The following is a 22,282-nucleotide window of genomic DNA, read 5'->3' as shown; positions in this document are numbered from 1 at the left end:
TGATTGGAAATACAGTTAACGTACATACACCTTTCTCTCACTAGATGGCACATAGTTACAAGTCCTAAACGATGGCTGTGAAGCCTTTGTTGTTGAATGAAAATGAACAGAACAAGAGCACCAATTTATTGGCCCATGCAGCACATGATCAAACAGGAAGCTTCACACAGATTCAAAGTAAATTTGAATGTTCAACACAGGAACAGTTTATAACTTTGCAAATGTCCCTTTCTGCCTGCTAATGTGTGAAAGGGGAATCCTGTATCATCTAACAAAGCCTCTGAAAGTACAATAACATTACATTCAACACATTCGGTGGGTTAAACTAGAAGACAAGAATTTCATCTTATATATTTGGCATAATTCACTAAGCATTTATTAGTGTAAGGGTTTAATTTTAAATCTACTGACTGGTTGTTGCACTATAACATTGTAATTGCCTATACTTACATCACATCTTAAAAACTAATTTGTTTTGCATGTAAAGTCTTATTTCGTTAAGTGGAATAAAAAGTGAAACATCGACATCTGAATTGCAGTTCAGAAGAAAAATAAAGTGGCATTACAGGGGAATACTCAAGTAAAGTACCTCAGATTTGTAAGCACAATATCAGAGTCAGTGTACTTAGTTGCATTCCAACACTGTTTACTATACACGAGGGGAAGCCACGTCGAGTGCAGCAACAGCATAAAAGGCAAAGTTCACTGATGGGGAAGGCAAAGATGGGGGACAAAACGGGACAAACCCAGTTAACCCTAATTTCAAACTTGATAACACAACATCAACATTTGCTCATTATAGAAGCATTTTCTGACTGGAACCTCTACTTTTCCTCAAAACTTACTCATAAACCAAAGAGTCATGCAGCACACAAAGCCATGTAAACTAGCCCAGTAAAGTGTCGTGATGAGTTATTTGGCAGGCTTGTGACACATTTGTCAGCGCAGGTGCTCACACAACAAAGCGATGTCTGCACAATGCTAAAAGTCCTCCTGTATTGTCTGCCACGGTCAGTCTGTGGACCAGGAACTTCTGTGAAATCCTAGAGCCTGTGGAGCTCCAATGTGGACATGGAATCTGTTCCAACTAGGCCAAAGTTCAACAACACCAACCCACTCTTGTCTCCATTTAAGGAACAATTCTTATTCTTCAGTGTTCAAACTGGATTTGAGGGGTAGGGAGGTGAGGCTTGGGGTATAAACTATTACAAATCAGTTCTTACATTGCAGGTATAAAAAGCTGTAGTAAAAAAAAAAAACTATACATAGCAAAGTTCAACAAATTGGACTGTTTGGCTTTTTTTAAATCAGTAATAAAACCCATCAGAGCAATGCAATACAGAGGTTGGCCTCTGCATAAAATCTTTGAGGTAAGATCAAACTATTCTTTTTCCTTTTTAGTTTTGACAAACAATAAATTCCTAAGAGTTCAATATGTTTAGAAAAAGCTGGGGAATGGAGACGCCCATGACGTCAATAAGTGTTAAATAAAAGTCTGTAAGGTTTGCTCGTCAAAAAGACAGTTGTGGTTGGTTGTCTGTGTGTTCTTAGTCAGAGTACTGGTTGTAGCCATCAAACTCCACCTCGCTCCCATTGTCGTAGTAGGCCTCAGTGGGGTTGGCGCAGTACTTGTTGTCAAAGACCTGGCGGGGCAGGCCGTAGGTGCTCATGCCCTGCTGCGAGGCCACTTTGTTGGTGCCCATCTGCAGAGAGATGGTGGTGGTGTCACAGTCCTCCAGGTTCAGCTTCTTGTCAAAGATGTGCCTCCTAGTTCCCGGGGCTGTCATGCCAGCCTAGAGGACAGCGAGCAAGATGAGGGGTTTACAAATGTACATCCTAAAAGGTAATGTTATCAGCTTGTTAAACAGAAAATAACTTTTAACATAAAAATGATTGCTGAATTTAAATCAAAGAAAAATGCTGATATTAAAAAATCCCATGAAAACACCCAAACCAAGTATTATATTAACTACACAGATGTATACAAGTATCTTTTCCCCCATTTGTATCCAAACCCACCAATGAGCTCAAAAATTGCCATGGACGACATGGTGCTTTCGCAGGGCCTGCTTGTGTTTCCTCTTTTCTGAGTTGCAAGTCCCTGGTACGCAGGGCCTCCATACAACACTTTACACACATCATTCAATCACCCATCAGCAGACACCCTGATAACATTGCATAACATACCCCCTACCCTTGTATATTCTTAATTTGGTGTTTTTTTGGCTGACCGCCGGGGTCAGCCCTACACATGGGTCTGTATGTGACTGACTGAGTAATTGACTAAGTGAGTGAGTGAGTGACCACAAAAGCGCACATTGACCTAATGCGGCCAGCCACATACTAGGTTTTGACGTAGTCTTGTTAATAACAGTTTTAAAACAACTGTGTGTCTCCTCTCTTTGTCACGGGTGCCGGGTCATTGCAAGATGGAAACTGTAGTTGTTGTTTTTTAGGGTGGCAGATGTTTTAGAATGATTAATCTGTTACTTTAAGCAAAATATGTTACTTTATATGTTACAACTAAATTAACATTCTGTTTAAACATTTATTCAATACTTTTTGCATTTTTTTCCATTTCAATAATATATACGCATTACTTTCAGCTATTACCATTTAATACTAGTTTTTGATCAATGTCAACTATTTATCTTTTATGTTTTGCTAACTATTTTAAGTGATAACTTTTCATAGTCATATAATAAGCTCATAATTTTTTATATAAATTAAGGTACTCTAAAATCTTTTCATGTACCGATTGGCACCACACCTGGTTGGATAGCACAACAAATTCCCCGTTTACTCCTGTCATTTTAACTACAGAGCCCAACTGGTGTTACGTGCCGTGGTTTTGTGTTGTGTTTTCTGTGTGCGTCTCTCTCCTGTATGCTCCTCAGGTGCGGCTCTCCCTTCAATGCAGGTAATTATGCTCACCTGTTTCACATTCGGCAATCAGGAGAGAGTATAAAGAGCAGCAGAGAGGAGACAGCCAGTGCCAGTTGGACATTCGGCTGTGTGTGTGACAGACGTCTTTGTGTTCGGGTTTACTCCTTCAGTGGAAGGAGGGCGTTTCTTTGAGGCCTTAGTGTTTGTTTATTGTTATTAGCAGTTTTTAGTTTATAGTCTTTTGTCTTTGAGAACAGCTTCTCTTTTTGTTTATAAGCTCGCTTTGGGTTTCCTTTTTGCTTTAGTTTTTTAATAAATTCCTTTTACTTTGCCTATACTTTGTTCATCTCTTCTTTTTCCTGGGTCTTAATTTATTGTTACTCCCCTCATCCCCTAGCCCATTCAGGGGAACGTAACACTGGAAAGAGGCCAAAACAAGTCTTTAGAAGGAACCTAAGAGTTCGGGGCATGGAGAAGAACCAGTCAATAGTTGTGTTTCATTCATTGAATTTGTTGACAAGAAAATGGTACACAATCACACCAGTCATAGCATTCGAATTGTTTTAGCTCTATATTTCATACTATTTCATATTTCATTTCATTTTAAGATCTGAGATTTTATCTGGTGTGGGAATGAATACATGAAATATTTAGTGCAAAATGTCTTCTCACCTGGCTGGCTCCCTTGTTGGTGCCCATCTGTAGGCTGATGGTAGATTGGTCCACTGGGTTGTCCATGGCCAACTTGGCATCATACAGATGGCGCCGTGTGCCGTAAGAGGTCATGCCCTTTTGGCTGGCAAGTGTGTTGGTGCCCATCTAAAAAAGCCAACAAAATAAAGTGAGTTAAATCATTGAAACACTTTGGATAGTTTGGGACATAATACATTAATACCACACATATGATGGCTAAATTTCCATTTATCTGTTGTCCTTTTCATACCATATACCTGGAGATGGGCAGGTGAGAAGTTTCATTCAGCATGAGTCCAGCAGGGATGGCATCTCATATGCAAGCATGTCTTGATTACATAGGTTAAATAGTTATGCATTTGTGCTGCTCTGACCTGAAGGCCTATGATGTTACGTCCCTCCCTGAGCTTCTCTGGAGCGAAGCGGCGCTGCTGCGGCTCAGCGTACTTCACACCTAAGTCGTACTTGGAGTGGAAACCTTTGGACTTGGCCTGAAGTAGAGAGTTGGCACAGGCAGGAGGGAAAATTGTGAAAATAAGACTGGATTTTTTTTATTGCAATATTTTTCTTAGATGCTGCTGCCATATTGTAGTCCTAGTCCATGGAACTCAAAGAAGGTAGGCTGATGGCTGCAACATGTGTAAACTATAGTATAGTAGTATAATAAACTATAGTATAGTAGTATAATAGTAACTTTATCTATATCGTTGTCAGTGCTCTCTTGGCTAAAAATGATTCATTCTCTTATTCAGTACAATTCGGTAAAGCACCAATATGTGTGTGTGTTTGTGTGTGTGTGCCCTCACCATTCCAGCCAGAGCGATGAGTGTGCTCTGGACCTGAGTGTGGTTGACATTCTCAAACAGATCGTTGGCCTCGAAGATGTCATGTGGCCTCAGGCCGTACTCTGTGATGGCACGGACAAAATTCCCAATATTTTCCAGCTGAGGAAGAGAGCGGACACAGGGAAAAACGAATCTAGTTGAGAAGAGCATCCGTTTGGCATTTTAAACACAGCCTGAGGAGTTTCTTGTGTTTCAGATTGAATGCAGCCATTTCTATTAATTGAAGGAATGATTTAACATTGGAGGAAAATATGTATTCACTCTCTTGACAAGAGGCACGAGTCAGAAGATTGATGGAACTCAGTAAAATGAAGCTTGTCCTAGCAACCAGTTATCTTAACACCTAAACAGTTCATCATTATATCATGGTTTCCCCCAGAATCTGGGGGAATTTCTCCTACCTTTTGGGGATTAATAGGACCTAATAGGTATAAAACCTAAGAATTGTTTTTGTGTTACATTGGAAAAGTCCCAAGTCCTCATGTGAGTACCTTGTCGTAATGGTGTTGTAGCAACAACTGTTAATACGCATTTAATAAACAAGTTTCAATCATAAAATCTGAAGAGGTTTTGTACCTGGCTGAGTTTTCTGTAGAGACCGACTGTAACACATTTTGGTCGGGATCACGGCCATCTTGAATGTACACTGATCAGTGTAATTTGCTTTTTTGACCACAGGGTGGTGGACAAAGTGTCCATGAATGAGACCAACGGGTCTAAGTTTCGCAGAATTAAATATTATGGTGCTGTGAAGCCAAAATGTAATGTCCCCGTATGAGGACGCAGGGTCTTTGTAATCAAAGCCAGGCTAGCTACTTCCTGTTTCCAGTCTTTTATTAAAGCTACTGTTAGCGACTGGTTAGCTAGCTTATCACAAACATGAGAGTGGTGTTAATCTCTTCATCTAAATACTTTCTGCAAGAGAGTTTGCGATAGCTTTAAAACTTTTGCTTTATTGTTGTGATGTGTGCATTCATTTAAAAGTGTTAATAAAGAAAGAGACTCTATCATGCCTTAAAAGACTTGCATGCTCTGTCAGTCCTTTAAAAGGCTAATGAAGGCATGCTGAGATGGGCTTCATAGATATGGCAGCTACTTCACAGACTGTAAATTTGCTGTGTGTGTCAATTCCAAAATGCTACACAAAGACTGTGACTTTGACACAAATGAGGCTTCTTTCTTTCCACAGAGCTGGTATATTACCTGGTGCCAGTTTTGAGTGGAGTTGTTGATCTTCCTCACAGAACCTGGCTGGAGAACATTAATGAGTCTGCAAAGAAACAGACACAAAATTCAAGACACTTCAATATTTCAAACATCACAGAAATGTTTCTGTCCTATTAAATTCCTCTCAGTTTAGATCCACTCACTCGCACAACAGGACTCCATCCTTCAGACTCTCCATGAAGCGGTCCCCGATCCTTTTCCCAGTCACATCCTCAATCCACAGCCTCAGCTCCTCTTCCTTTTGGGGGTCATACTTCCCTGCAAGCTAATGTGGGGGAAAAGATCAGAGGTAAAAAATGAGATTAGACTTTTGCTGTAGCCCGTTAAACTTTCAATGACCAAGCCTGCTTCATAATCAGAAAGCTTTGCCTCATATACTGCAAAAAAAGATGGACGACATGACAGCTCACTAACGCCTCGATTGTTTGTTGATTATCTAGTCATTTGGAAATCATTCCGTGATTTGTGTGACTTCCTGTTTGGAACGTGTTGAGCATGATGCGTGTTTGAAGCAGCCTCCCTCGAAAATAGACCTGGAGTGTATCTTAAGCGGAGCAGAGCGGAGACACGCTTCTGAGACGCATTGGAGATGGACCGCGGCGCGTGCTGTGGAATCACTATCATTGACTTGAATGGGCGCGATCGACTCTGGAGGTCGCGGCACACAGGGAACGTGGAGACGGATCCTGTGGAATCGAGGGGTTAAAGTGAAGCCCAAACATTTGGAGCACCCGCCTCCTCCATGTTAACGGATGGGACATGAGTCAAACTAATAAATCAAAATACACGTCAAATACATTTTTCTCAAAGATTTTTCTGACATTACAGTTAGTTCTTATCATGCTGTTTTATGTCCAAGTGTTCATTTTTCTGACAAGTTTATTTTTAATTGCTGTAAAAAGGATGATTGACAGCTCGGTTGACGAATCCGGATTAGCAGAGTAGAGGAGGAACAGAGAAAGGAAACGTAAATAAAACAATCACTACAGTCATTGAAGTTTACATGTCTGTGAACATCTGCTTCAGACCAACACAAGAAGCTGTTCTGCTGTTAAATACGCCAACGTGCAGGATCCTTGCTGTTTTTTCGTTAAGTTAAGTGTGTGTTTTGATTAGCAGAAATGCTATGGCGGCTCCACCCGCTGATCTCTACTGTGTAACTCTGGCTCCAAATGACGTCGCCATCGCAAGATGGCAGCGCCCATCACGGGGCTATTTTGGCTTCAATTTCGTACAATGAGAGCAGATGGAGACACGTCGCCCATCTTTATATACAGTCATGGCTTTGCACCTTCAAGAGACATTTTTTGGAACCATGAAAACAAATCTCAAATCTCAAAAAGTCAAATTGGTACAAATGAAAACCAAAGTACTTTTTTATTATCCTGTCTGAATAGAAAATTTTATTTTCCTTATTTGTTTACACATTTTTTATGTACCATACCTGCAATGACAAAAAGAGTCTCCAGTTAACAGAAGACGTTAACCATAATCAAATAATGTGAAGTATACCAACTAATACGATTTTTATTCCGTATAATAGTTATGAAGCTCTTCCACTTTTCCAGAGAAGAATATTTGCAAATTCGTGGTAAATTTCACAACCCATAAAGTATGATAATACCCAGTTACAGTTACAGTAAATTCTTTGAAGGATGGTACTAAAGTAGTAGAACATGAAGAATGTAATGTTACATATAATATAAAGAACAATGTCATGCCTGATCATCAGGTCATCAGTAACTACAATAACTCTGAATTTGCTGGTTCTTTTCTCATAACCGTTCTGTCTTAGAAAGTCTTCCTGTATAATAAAAAACTATTTGAGATGAGGGTTATGGAGAGAACAGGAAGAAACATTTAAATGGACATTCCTGCATGCAGAAACACACTTGGCCTCTCTTGATTCTCTCCATGTATTTCCTTATTGGCACGAACACGTTGCCCCTAATACTTTGAATTCCGGCATGGGGTTTAAGGCTGCTCTCCCCCCTGCGCACACGCACACACCCAGCCTTTTTCCTGAATGTTCTGCAGATAAGTCTTCACAGTCTGGGATCAGCAGCCAATACAAACACGTATTTCAAAGCAGCAGGGATAGAGTAGCTCCCAGTCCATCACACCAAACTTGGGAGAAACAGCTCTCAGACACTCCTCCCTCTGCCTCTGTCTGACCTGCTCCCCCTCTCATTGGTCTAGCTCATATTTCTCCCTTACTCTCTTTGCCTCTCTCCCTCTAGTTTTCCAGAACCTGCCCTTTTACAGAGAGTTGACTAGTCAGGCAAAACACGTCTGATAAAGACGGGCCAAGATCGACAGGTTCTGCTTCCAGTCGACGTAGTTTTGCTCAGAGGTTGATTCATTGTCGAGCTAAGGAGCACAGTAAAAGCTGGTCGTATCCTGAACTTTTAAGGGAGTGATATTCTTTTATGAAGATTGATGGATTATATAGTTTTAGTAATACTTAAACTAGTATCCAACCTAAATAAAAACCTGTCCTCAAAAATGCTTACATATAGTAGATAGTACAATTAGCACAAAAGTCAACTGACTTACACAGTGATATTTATCCCAAATTAGCTAACATTAGCCACAAGAAGCTACGGGTCATACCAGACCAAGTAAGGCTGTAGCAGCAAAACTAAGTCATGACAAGCAAAAGTCCCTCATCTCTAATATTACATAAGAAAAAAGAACTGTTTCTAAGGAAAACAGCTGCAGCTGTAGTCAGCATGTTATTGTTGCAGTTGATTGAGGTGGAGCTACTTTTTACTACGATACAGTGGTATACACCACTCAGCTAGTGGTTTCCAACATAGGGATCAGGCCCTCTTCAAAGGGTCTCAGGTAAATCTAAGGAATCATGTGATGATCAGTAGGATAGGGATAAAAATACAAAACATTTCTGTAATACAAGTTATTATAATCTATCATAATTTAGGCTTTTCTGATCTATTCTGTATTTGTAATTTTGTGAAATATTTTATAATTTTACCTACTTGGGTCTCCAACAGATATTCAGTTAAAAACATGTGACAGGTTTGTAGAGGTCTCTTTAGTTGAACTCTTAGCACGACAATGGACCAGACACGGCCTTATAGCCTTAACAGTAAACAATATTTCACAATGAAAACAGTGATTACGTTTAAAGTAGAACAGAAACACCACTATAGAAGTACCTCAAAACTGAATTTGATTTCAGTAGTTGTATATTTGTAGAAGTAACCTTTGAATGGTTATATTGTTTACTCATTCTTTAACCAAGTTAAAGTTGCATATTCAAATCAAAATTCTGTCAATTTCAGACTTTACCTCAGTAAGGCATTGTTATTGTACAGCTCCTTCTTTGAAGACTTTGTTAAAAGGTATAATAGGTCGGATTTTCCTAGAAAAATAAAATATAGACTTTTACAAATATAACATAATATAAATCACCACTTATGGGCCTCTATACATGTGTGTTGGTGAGTGTGTGTGCAGACCCTTGTGAAATCCTTCCCTCTGCATCTACTCTGTTGTTTTGCTTTGCACGGGACGTTTTCAGGAGGGGCGCTGTTGTGGTTCCCTGAGCCAATCACAGCGTATTGGGGAGTGATGAAGTGGTTCAAATTAGCAACTGGGCCCCATTCAGAGCAGCGAACATGGCAAAAGAGCCATGCAGAGTTGGCCTTCTTTCTGTTGGACAGGTAGGTGCCTCAAAACAGGTAGGACATGCTAGTGCGAAGGTATCCGTAATGCTGTCTGTGCTAGCTCGGCGGGGTGGGCGTGTTCTCGTACGAGAGAGTGAGAGTGAGCTTCTGGTGACGAAGAGCCCAGGAGGAGGGGACCAGTTTCAATGCATTGTTGACAAAATGCAAGGAAAAATCCTACTTATTGTACCGTTAAATGTTTATTAAGAATATCTATCGAAAGGAGCCAGTTGAGGCGGTTCGGGCATCTGATTAGAATGTCTCTTGGGCGCCTACCTTTGGAGGTGTCCCGGGTACGTCCAACTGGGAGGAGACCTCAGGGCAGACCCAGAGCTCACTGGAGGGATAAGGCTATATATCCCGTCTGGCTTGGGAACGCCCCCAGCAGGAGCTGGAAAACGTGGTTGGGGAGAGGGACGCCTGGGTCACCTTGCTTAGCCTGCTGCCACTGCGACCCGGCCCCAGATACGTGGGAAATGATGGATGGATGGATGGATGAATGGATATCTATACTTTTCAAAGTGCGATATTGAAAAAAGTGAATGCCTTTTGGGGCAAAATTTTACACTAGATTCAAAATATTTTAAATAATTTCCTGCCTTAAGGCATTATGCAACCTTTGCTTAGCTAAATGTAGCAATAAGTAGCATTCACAGGATAACGGAAAACAGTTAGCATAAATGGAGAAAAGTCATAAAGCCAGAGAGCTGACTAAGTAATGTCAACCATAAATATATATCTAAAAGGCAACATTAGCCAACACAAGTCACCATAAACTACTGGTCATACCAGACCAAGTCACGCTAAGTCAGAAAAACCACCGATAGTATTGAACTGAACTATGGTATGCTTGTTTAATGTTATTTCTACTTTCAATTTTATGTGTCATTTCTTTGTTTAAAAACTCCTCCCAATCTTACTTAAAGTATCAGTCCACAACCTATGTAGAATCCACTCAGGCCCATGTGGTCTTCAACAACAGAGAACAAACCATTAGTGTCCATCTAGCTGTCTAGCTTTGTATTGTTTGTAACTGATCACACAAACAAAGAAAAGTTCCATTGACATGAGTTATTTGTCATCATGCAGTGTGACATGCATCCACTGTATGAGCTGCTGGCATGGCTTTGTCTGCATCACCCATCTCCAGTCCACCTGTGTTCTCTCAGCACACTGTGTTTTCATTTGTGACTCTTAAGTAAACTGTTTAGAGTAAGGACACTTTCTCAAGTTCCCAGTCAGAGCCCAGTCACTCCTTAAAAGACCATCAGACAATGCTCATGTACCTATCAGTCTTTGTGCAGCATCTCTGCAGCTCTCTGAGATCATGCAGCTGGAACGCAACCATCCCTGCACGACCTCTTGAAGCCCTACGGCTCGAATGAAAAATATTAGTTCTACTCTGCAGGAAATATACTCTATTTTCTACTCGCCCTTGTATACATAATTGACAAGACAATGATACTAAGATGGCAGTAAAATAACAGCCTGACTAGCGGCAATATCTCAAACCTCCAATTCGGCCTGAGCCTGCTGACTGCTGAATAGCAGTAATGACAGGAATGCGGGTGTCAAAGAGTGTAGTGCACCTCAGTGTGAGATCAAAGCTCTGATGAGAGATGGCACTATTCAGAGAAGAGGCGACAACTCTCCTGGACAATGATGATGATGATGATGATCATGATGATGATCTGGGAACAGTCACAGGCTGACCTTTCCCATCCTAAACAGACTGTCAGCAGCTCTGACTCATCCCGCTGCACACAGACACTTCTGTCACCATAGAGGGAAAAAATATGCACAAAGTTCTTTTGACAATCACTGTAACAACAGTTCCTGTGAGGATGGTGACAACTTAAGTGCGTGGAAATGCAATGTGCACGCTCATGCTTTGCAGGGTACAACACCATGCAGGTGTGGCGTGTATAACTCAGTACATTAACACAAGTACTTGTATGATGTGTTTATACTTCATATGACTTGTTCTATTTATGGTATTTCTACTTTTCTACATTTCAGAGAGACAAATATTGTGCTACACTGCATTCATTTACCTGTTATTATTTTAGACATAATCCAAATGTATTTATTAGATTATTATATTAGCTCCAACTCGACTCCTGGCAACATTAAATGCCATTTACAAAAGGTTGGGTGTATGCTAGGTGAAATGAAAACATAATTTGCAGGCATCAAATTCAGAAGGAGTGCATGTTCACAAAAAAACAATACAGTTTAAGAGTTTTAACTTTGTACCATTATCAATTTGATATAAGTCGAAAACAATCAGCAATTTATCACATTCTGTTTCTGTTTGATGCTGCAAATGAACTTATTTTGAATCTGTGTAGTTTGTTATCCGCCCTTAATCTGCATATAAAGCTTTAGGCTAATCTTTGCCTAAAATATTTTTTAAAAAGGCCTACCTTTAAATGCTCATAATCATTAACTAACAGAAGGTTACATTTCTTTGCGTTGAAAAACAGAACAAATATGCAGTCAAAGTCAAACTTTTACAGAATTAGTGATCTGACTTTTATAACACAAATAATATGGCTGCAAAGATTTAATTCAAAACACTATTACTGTGTGGAATCAGGAAGCAGTGTACCATCACAGCTGTCTCCCAAGCACACAACCTGAAGTCACATTAGAAGGAGATGCCTTAACACACCGAGGTCTATGTTTAATGCCTCAACTTAAACAAGATAAACAAATACCTGATATAAGGTAAGTGTCAGTGCCATGTTTGTTTGCCCTTCCTGAACTGTTTGATGAAGAAGGGGGGCTAACATGTTATTCAGGTGCACAACTAGTCTATGCCAAGATTTTTCCAGCAAGACCCCATACTTTCTCCATATAAGGACATGGATGTATCATAACAACAGCAGAGTGACCGTGAAACTCCATCTCTGTGTTTGTTATAATGAAGTGACCATATTAAAATAGGGCCCCAGTGGGAGTGTTTAAAGGACATGTCAATATGCTAACTCGCCTATATTGACCCTTGACCTCACCTAGGGAAACAATGCTGCAGCAACATCGTGTAAATAAGCTTCATAACAACATAAACGAATGTAAGCATACCTTACTCTTGACCTCGGCAGATAGTCCGAAGGCTGGGCCGCTCCTGAAATGCGTTGACATCCTGCTGTTTGGTCTATTTACAGTGAAGCTGAGGAGGGCTTTAAAGCTGGAGAAGGAGGTTACAGCTCTCTGTCCGAGGCAGAGGAAGCACACAGAAAGCTCCCCAACAAATCCGCGGGTATTTTCCCTTCAGTCGCAGTCGTGCTCGGACCTGATGGTGAAGCTTTTGGACAACCTTCCGACACTTTTCTGAATCTTTTTTAAACTCTTCCCATGTGTGTGCTCTCTGATTGGCCGGGGCAGCCGTCCAATCAGGAGGCAGCCTCCTCATCGAGGGGAGTGATGTCATCGCTCGGGTATTAGATTTAATCAGTGTCACTTTTTCCACATTCAGGCCAGTCGGTTTCTTTTTTTCTAGAGTTATGTCATTGTCATGTTCAGCTGAATTTGGGTTTTAATCATGGCCTTAAAATAGAGACCTGACCATTAACAAACATGTTCAATTTGCACATTATAACATTATTCTGAGATTAAAAGACACATATTGCAGTTAATTTGAAAGAAAAAAAAATATAATAAGGACAATATTATAAGGTTATAAAAAAAATGCTATTGCTAGTGCTTAAAGGATATGAAAATCATTGGTATAAAATTAAATGACAAAACAACATCAACAACAACAATAATAAACAAATAAATGCAAAGGCTTTTAAACTAGCTGTACTAGCAGCTATGTGAGGCTCAGATACAACAGTGCTTTGAACTTAATGTTAGCAACCAAATTAGCCAGTGGCCACATTGAACCTTGAATATCTGTAGAAAGTTTTAAAGCAATCTGTTAAAATAGTTTCGAAATATTTCACTTAAACCCCCCAAAAATGTTAATCTTATTTTCCATATTCAAAGGGTGGCCAATTTCTTCTGACATCGTGCTCGGGGGGGCATAAGGCCATATTTCAAGAACATAATTGATAACACATAAGCTTCTCTTACACAACAGCAAATGTTAGCTATCAACTAATTCCTAGCCAAAATGACCCTCTTACTGCACCAGAATTTGCAAAGTGTATCATCAAATGGCAATGTAAGATAGGAAGTAGCTGCACGGTAATGTTAGTTAGCAAATCTATAATTCAAAGACACATGGGCAAAGTTGGAAGATTGAAGAGAAGATTGTGGGATATGGTTGAAAGCTCTGCAACTGCTTAATACACGTGCCATACTTGACTGTAAAGGTGGTACAGATTATCACTTGGTATTTGTAATGTAGAATTTATCAGCGTTCTCACAGACTAGTTTTATAGGATAATGTTGTCTCCAAATTTCTCAGCAACATTCATAATGACGGTAGTGATAATTTTTTCCAACCCATTTTATATGATCTCTTAAAAACAAGAAATATTCTTTCAGCTTCTAAATGCATTCCCTACTCTCAGAAAATCCAGACCAGAAGTATACAGTGTACAGTATGTACTCTACTGTGGGACTGTAACATCACATTTGACAGGTGTTTGACTGTGTGTAGAAGCTACTGTAGAGCGCCTGACGTCCCTATGGGAACAATGAGGTGTTTTCCCTTTTTACATCAGTGTGTTACTTTACTTTCCCCCAAAGGCAGGAGGATAACAAGGAAAGGAATGCAGCAGAATCAGGGGGCTTGTGCAGCAAGTCAGAGGGGGACAGAGGAGGCGGCTCCCCGGACAGCACGCATGATTCACCCTCTGCCTCCTCTTTTGTGTGTGTGTGTGTGTGTGTGTGTGTGTGTGTGTGTGTGTGTGTACCAGACATATGGCATATGGCATGCTGATGGAGCCGGAGAGGAACATTCTGGAAAGGTCGGGGATGGATGAAGAGAAAGAGGGACACACACAGCTGTATTACAGTGTGTGGTTGTGTGATACACAATAAAAGAGCGAACATGCAAGATTAGTGGACAAACACTGTTACCCCGGGACAATGCAGACAGCTTCAGATGGTCAGTGGAGGATTTATACACACACAGCTGAGAATAATAACTGCAAGACTCTTACTCTTTCTGACCACTTGCATCTTGCTGCAGCTGTGATGTTTCACTGTACTCTTGAAGTTATAATGCTAGGTGACTGACGCATAAGAAGAGTTCCTTACAGTTTCAGGAGTGCGGCATCTGATTAATATTCAGACTACAAACACACAAACCATGTAGCATTATGGATACATCTGATTAAATGTAAGCTAATATTAAAGGAAGCAAGATGTTTAAGTTTCATACATCTCAAATATTATATTGTTACCCTGTGTGTACCCAGAGGTGCAATCGCAGAGGATCCTCATGGATGCCGCCGTAGTGGATAAAAATTATATCCTCTCAGATGCCCTTTCAGTAAATAAATAATACATGTTGGAAAATAAGTTGGCCTCCGCACACACCTACATGTGAGACAATGTGCCCTCGTGATATGCCTGTATGGTTGAAAATGCCCCTGTTGTTGTAACTTTCTGCGCTTTGGTGTCCCATGGCATACAGTTGGTGCCCTTTTTATTTTATTTTTTGCCCCTGCCCCTCAACAGCCTGAGTACGCCACTGGACCAGATTATGGTCACTTTAATGAGTGTCTTGGTGGAGAGATGATTAAACCATATTTAATATCAAAAAAATCAGTAAGTATTTCTTCATTAGGCTTATTTGTGTTAATAGAAGTGTAACCTGTTTTTGTGACCATCAGTTACATTTATGAACGGATAAGAGATATCGGCCTAAAACTGTAAACGCAAACACTGTAAATGGCTTAAAATATTTTAATATTTATTGTTTTCATGTGTATGGAGACTGCATTTGAAGTTGAAGGGTTAGGGTAAAAAGAGTAAAAAAGAGTAAAAGCACCTTATCTATCATTTCTAAAACTTGAATTGTCAGTTTGTGTGTGAATCCTTAAAGTTCAACTAAGAGCCAAAGAATAAGAGCTTGTAAGATGAATCGCTTACAAAAAAAGCGAATGAAATTGCAGTTAGCAGGTAGCACAAAGAGTTGAAGTATGTGCACTATTTATAGCTGAAGTGTTGGAATGTAAACAGTGACAGCAGTTCAAGTGTCAGTTAATGAAAAGGCATTGAAAGTAGTTTATTATTATATAAAGTTCAGGGATAAATAGACTTGAAGGGTAAGTTGAAATAAAGTAACATTGTTGAAGTTACTATTTACAGTTTGTCTCAATGTTATCTGACTGTACAACATGTACACCACCTAAAATTCACTCAGTCCTGAGGTTTGTTTCTCATTCTTGCTTTTGGATCCATCATTGTGCTTAATAGAGCAGGTCAGCTTGTCATCCCTCAGCCTGCATAGGCAACAATACTGGTATATTTTAGTCTCTCCAATTATTTTTTCTGCAAACTTTCCATTTACTCGAGCCAGAAGTTCTTGTTGTTGTTATTGCAAAGTGGTCAAAATCATGAGTAGCAGAGTTGGCTTTAGTTGAAAGTGCCGTCCATCAGAACAAAGGTTGGCAAAACTTGCCAGTGCCTTTTAAGTCCTTGGTGAAGGAATGATCTACAGGCTCTATCTTCCAACTCTTAGCCCTTTCAGTGATTTAAAATCCAGAATAATGGAAGTGGGCAGCGTCTTCTACAGCTGTTTAAACAATCACATGACTAAATATTGTTGGCTTGTTTGTGCACAGATAATTCTATGTATTCATTGTTTGTTGTATAATGACGTGACTTTATAATATTGAGCTATTATGCACTGAATGCAGCTATTTGACACTGTGTCACACACGTCACACTACTATACACTAATAAAGGTTTTTAAAGTAGCTTCATAAGTGTGCTCACTAGTTGAAGTGTCAGTTGGTATCATGAACTTGAAATTGATCGAATTGAAGCCAACACATTGTGCCTTAAACCTGCATTTTTTAAATGGCCAACAGGGGGCGACTTAACTGGCTGCTAAAAACAGTCTGATTGTATGGATATTTTTATATTTATAACTAAAATGAATATTTTCATTAGGAGTTGATGGTCTCGGTTGCTAGTCTCAAGTTTCAGTACAGCTTGATGCTCATTTAGTAAATTATGGTCCCATTAAGTGTAATATAGCTGACAAAGCAGGATATGCTTTATGGCATGGCTACCTTGTGATACGATAAGATAGAACTTTATTAATCCTAATGGAAATTCTAGCTGATTGAAGTCAAAAGCACCGCCTAAAAATAAACTTGTTACTCATTGGGTTGTACTATGGGGCACTCTGAGGAGTTGGTTGTTATTTTATCTGCAAATATTTTTTTTTTCCTCAACTCTTTTAAAAGTATAGTATTTGTCATGAGATAACTTTGGTTATGATTTGGCACTTATTAAATACAAATTGATTGATAAATGTGTTGTTAACAGCTAGTTTTTTGCTTGCCATAATTAGCATCCCACTCTACATCAAGTTTACCGTGAATCACGGATATACCTTGCCCACGCTAGCTCTAGTGCAGGGGTCAGGAACCTTTTCTGTTAAAGGAGCCATTTTTACCCAACCCTCCCCCCAACAAATCTAACTGAAGCCGCAAAACATGTTTGAATTTTACAATAAAGGTAACTTAACCCATTAAGTCTTGTTAACATTACATTGTTAGTCTAACAGATCTAACAGATCTCAATGAGCATCCATTGGTATGTTTTACCACTGTGCACATGACAACTCTCCAGCGAGCGATTTTATGATTGTTACTTTAACCTGAGATTTCCATTACAAAAATACCATATTTTGTTGCATTTATGCAATTGGAACTACAATAAAGGAAACTGTTTATATATTTGTTATTTTTATCGGGGAATACTATTATCAGCAGAACACAAAACTGAAAACTAGTGGGGGAAAAAGTCCACTGGAATGCCTACTTTAGATAGAGTCGCAATGAAGAGCTGCAGGCTTACTTTGGGTTCTCTTTCGTGCAAAAGATATATAAATAAAATGTAGTTGTTTGCCAATTTAAAATCTCAGTTTTCATATGAGACTTTTCCTTTTATTGATTTGATATCCATGATTACTCAAGCCAGTGAGACTCATAACTAGCCACCAGTAAGACTGGAAATGTGCCATAGACGCAGGATACGACTCACATTTAGGTTGACAAAATACTACTAATAATAATAATTTGGTATACAGTCAGAGAATGTTAAAACACTTTGCTACAACAATGAGAAATGAAAAACAAAATGTAAATGAAGGTTTTCTTTTCTGGCAAAGCCAGATAGAAGCAACAGGAATTTTCTTTGAAGCAAAGGAGCCAGAGATAGTTGAAATGTGTGCTTTGCAAGCAGTTTAAGTTCCAGTTTAAAGCACTGACAAAAGTGAAAGAGAGCATTTTTACAATCTATGGTGGGATAGGACTTAATATAATTTTGAATAGACATTTAGTTAAAAATATTATTACAAAATATAGTCTAATAAAATTAGATAAAGAGATTTATATAGAGAAATACATTATTAATTTCTTCACGTGAATTTTATCCTGGCATCGTGGATGCTGTTGCACGGGAGCAATTTAGACTCATGACCTTATTATTTCTGGCTGTAGCCCTGATGAGCTCAGTGGGCCAATAACCAGCTAATTATACAGTTAAGACAATAAAAATAATATAGAAATTTCATAAAAGAACTCATTACCTGATTAACAATTAAAATGCAGTAAAAGTTTTATTTTTGTCATATGTAATGTTTTCAAGATAATCCAAGACTGTAATCTATTATTAAAAGACAGCAGATTAACAGCTTAGCTTTAGAATGTACAATTTCTTTTTTCAAACATAACTTGGCACAAGCACAAAGACATTCTCAATATACTCACTACTCTACACTACACACGCACACTCGCACACTAAGCCAGGGTCCTATAAACATTTCACAAAGCGAAGAAGAAGCATACACATGGAATTTGGACACTTTATTTGGGCATGATGCGAGAAGGGAAGGGCCTAATGTGACCGGGAGAGGGAAAGAGATGTAATGTCTTGTGAAAGAGGAATCCCTCACTCTAAAAATAACAGACTACAGTCAGATATTTACTGTGCGGTGGGCTGCACTGTTTACACTGGCTCTGAGTTCATCTGACACTTACACTAACAGGCTACTTGTGTGTCATTAGGATGCTAGCTGATACAACATGAGTCAACTGAGTCAGAATCAGAGAAACAAGCAGGAGCCCTGCCTGCAGAAAATATTCATGTTATTTGGTCTTTAAGAGTGAATTACAAAATGTGTTGCTATATTATTACAGAGCTAAACTCTTTCCTCTCAATAGATCATCAGAGGCCTGCACTAAACTACAACAGTCAAAAAAAGTAAACAGCGTTTGATACCCAACAGCCGTGGCTGTCAATACTTGGCCAAAGGAGGATACTAACCTGGGTATAAAGAGTCGAATAGCTGCCGTGTGACCTGTGTTTCCTGCGATTGCTTTGTGGAATTAATTGCATAAATTTTAAAATAACCGTAACCACTTCAGATTCAACCTAATTATCAGGAAGGTTTACACAAACTTAAATGACAATATTTTGAATTTGGATTGAAACTAATTTCTAATACTTTTTAGAAGATCACCATTAGGGGTTGGACAAAACATCGATACGACAATATATTGTTGTCCTGACTCGAACAATACAAATAGCGATATGTTGGCGCCAAATATCGATATTTTAATTTAATATAAGGCGCTCTTAACAGATTTCCCTCCCATTTTGACCCTCACTACTTCATGACTCCTCGAGATTGCGCCTATGACTTAAATCTAAATTCAAAGTCCTAATTAGTTTTTAAAGTTATTCTATAGTTCTGTAAATCTAATCTACAGACTGAAAACACATTGTTGCATCTGAGTTTTTGTAAAATTCTGTTAAACAGACAAGAAATTGCAGTGAATAAATACATTAATCCTGCACTTTATCTGTTTAGGGGCCTATTGTATTCTTCAGATAATCAGATATCAGGCATATAGTATGGCATATCGTATGGCATATGGTATCGCATATGGTATCGCAAATCGTATCTCATATTGTATTGCATATCATATCGTATCGTATCGTATCGTGTATCGAATCTAGTATCGTATCGTGTATCGTATCGTGTATCGTATCGTGTATCGTATCGTGAATCGTATCGTATATCCTATCGCTTATCGTATCATGAGTTACCCTGCGGGCATTGCTATTATCTACATAAACCCCAAATTACATTACAGTTAAAAAGCTATTCCGGATTTGGGTTTCCAGGGGCTTTATGGAAAAAGCAGTAAATGTGTCACAGTTGTGTATACTTGAGGGAGAAAATCTGTGTGAATGAGCTTTGGATTTGATACATTTTTCCCCAAGTATTTTTGCTGTTGATGAGACATTTCAGTAAGAGCTTGGTTCAGATGGCAAGATTGTTATAAATCCAGCAATCCAAACAAAGAAGCAGTTCAACTGTTTGATGATTCAAAGGATGTGTTTCACAGTGAAGAGAATATATCAGCAGGACAGAAATCTTGGACGGCAGGAGAGCTCCAGGTTTAATACGGATGTGTGGTGTTTCAGAGGTGGAAGGTTAAATACAAGACGTGAGTAATGAAACTTGACAATGTGCAGGCAGTGTTTCAAGACTAAAACTGTAAAAGAAGAAAGAAGCAAAAAAACAGAGAGAGCAAAGAAAGGGAGGAAGGACAGAGAGAGAGAGAGAGAGAGAGAGATTAGTGAAGTTTCAGAAACTCAGAAGGCCATTTCAACATTAAGCCGTCTCTCCCTCAACACATCGTCCCCTCTCCCCTCTCCTCTTTCCTCTCTGCCTGGCTATTTATGGTAGAAGTCCTCAAGATCCTACGCAACCCAGAGAGGAGTTCTGAAGGCTGAGTTCATGGCATCATAATTCCAACCTGTAGCTACAGTAGGACAGGAAGCTTCAAACAAACCTGGATTAAGTCAACTTAACCGCAAGCTTCAAGTCAGACCTGTTCAAACAAAAGATGGTGTGCTCGTCTTCAGCAATACAAGCTCATATTCTCTTTGTCATACTTTCATTATTACTTCTTTTATCCTCTGACTACTTGATTTTTCTACTTTGATGTCAGAACTTCAAACTTCATCACAACACAGTTTGCATTAAATTTCAAGTCTCATTGCATACTGTACATTTTCACTGACACTACAGCTGCTTTTATCTACTTTAGTGTGACGTAATCTTACACTTTAAATAATACTAACTGCAAAAGACATGTTGAGACAACTCATCTTTTACTCTTAATATGCTTTTACCACTTCACAATTATCTGTTTAACTGGTCTATCTCCATTTTCTCCAACTGCTTCTCCTGACATCATTATTTAGCATACATTTTTACTGCCACTGCTTTCTTTGAAGACCTCCACAGCGGACACTTGCAGCTCAATTTATAAGCTACCTTTTCAGCACTTTCACTTTAACTGATACCTCAAATTCACTTATGATTACACTTAAAAGTAAATGGCAAATGGACTGCACTTAAATAGTGCCATTCTAGTCTTCTGACCAGTCAAGGCGCTTTACACTACATGTCACATTCACCCTTTCATACACTAAGTTGTGCCATACAAGACAACTGTACAACTATTAATTTACACACATTCCTACTCCAGGAGCAATGTGGGGCTCAGAATCTTGCCCAAAGATACTTTGGCATGTAAAGAGAGGAGCTGGGGTTTGAACCACTGACCTTAAAGTAATAATCTCGAAGATTTTCATGTAAATAAATGTCTGCTAAGTCACTATCTATCGCCAAATGAGGTAACACATGGTGATTGAGCCTATGGCCCACTGAGGAAAGACTTTGCTAGTGTTAGTGATGCGTTTTCCAGCAGTGGTTGGTCTGGTTGGTAAGTGGCTGCTATTCCGGTCTCTGCAAGAAAAGATTGATGACTACAGATAAACCTTGAAAAGCAAGCGAATATCCAAAGAAAAATAAGCAAATTTGACGCTCAAATGAAGGCAAACAGTCTAAAAAGGAAAGCGACCGTCAGCGAGGAAAATCAAGAGTTACAACCAGAGCCAACCGTGGACGTCACACATGCAACACTGTCTGGATATCAGGGAAGTGTGCTCCCACAATTACCATTTATCGCCATAGCTGCCGCCAAAGAGAACGAAACTGAGATCTTCAAGATTAAAACATTAAAACTTCAACTGTTTAGTATTTCAATGATTACAAATGTTTCAATTATTTCGTCTGCAGCAAGCACAAGAAAGTTTAATCAAAAAATGTCGCCTTTTTTAGTAAAGCGAACTGGAACCTGCCACCTGAGGAGTGGAAATGCAGCATGGAATGAGAACTGTCTATGGTTATGGTTGCTTTCACACATGCCAATCTTGGCCCTGACTCACAGGCTGCGACAGGATCGTGACATCTATGGCTGAGGTAAGTGTTGGAAGTTCGGTGACACTTGTAAACAAGTTGGTTAAAAGTAATTATTAACTCTGACCACAGTTTTTGGTAGACTACCTTGTAAAATTGGCTCCGTTTATAGCCTCTTCAAAGTCTGGTATGATGATTTTTTTGTGTGTTTTGGTTTCCCCGAGGATGGGAAATATGCCTATCCCTCTGATGTACTTATTTTAACTTAATTATAACTCAGTGAAGTGACAGGCTTGTGCTTACAAGGAATAAACTCACAACAGAAATATTTGAAGTTGTAATAAATGAAAAAAAATGCCTTGACATTTACAGACATGAATTCATTAGGTTAAAATGTCTGGCAAACACAGCTGACAGAAGGTAAACATTCATGAGAGGCTGCCTCTCTTACAGAATCAGCCACACAATGAAAACAGCAGAAAGACTCATGTATCCTGCTTGGTCCTCTGATAGTGATTGTGTTGAAT

The 22,282-nt window shown here is 39.2% G+C and overlaps 1 protein-coding gene across 1 annotated transcript; it reads right to left on the bottom strand.

The window, feature by feature from the left end:
• Positions 1–112: 112 nt before the first annotated feature.
• cnn1b (calponin 1, basic, smooth muscle, b) lies at positions 113–12,651 on the bottom strand. Its single transcript, XM_069674417.1, has 7 exons — positions 12,428–12,651; positions 5,795–5,916; positions 5,628–5,694; positions 4,386–4,523; positions 3,954–4,070; positions 3,559–3,705; positions 113–1,793 (listed from the first exon to the last, which is right to left on the bottom strand). Exons 1-7 carry the CDS (start codon positions 12,485–12,487, stop codon positions 1,548–1,550), a joined length of 897 nt encoding a protein of 298 aa, XP_069530518.1. The 5' UTR covers positions 12,488–12,651; the 3' UTR covers positions 113–1,547.
• Between the last annotated feature and the right edge of the window lie 9,631 nt (positions 12,652–22,282).

This window comes from Semicossyphus pulcher, unplaced genomic scaffold (assembly GCF_022749685.1).
Source record: "Semicossyphus pulcher isolate SPU_LCO1_2020_fin unplaced genomic scaffold, fSemPul1.0.p SCAF_23, whole genome shotgun sequence".
Classification (NCBI taxonomy): domain Eukaryota; kingdom Metazoa; phylum Chordata; class Actinopteri; order Labriformes; family Labridae; genus Semicossyphus; species Semicossyphus pulcher.
Note: the sequence above shows the minus strand (reverse complement) of the source record. Positions and strands in the feature narration are given on the sequence as shown.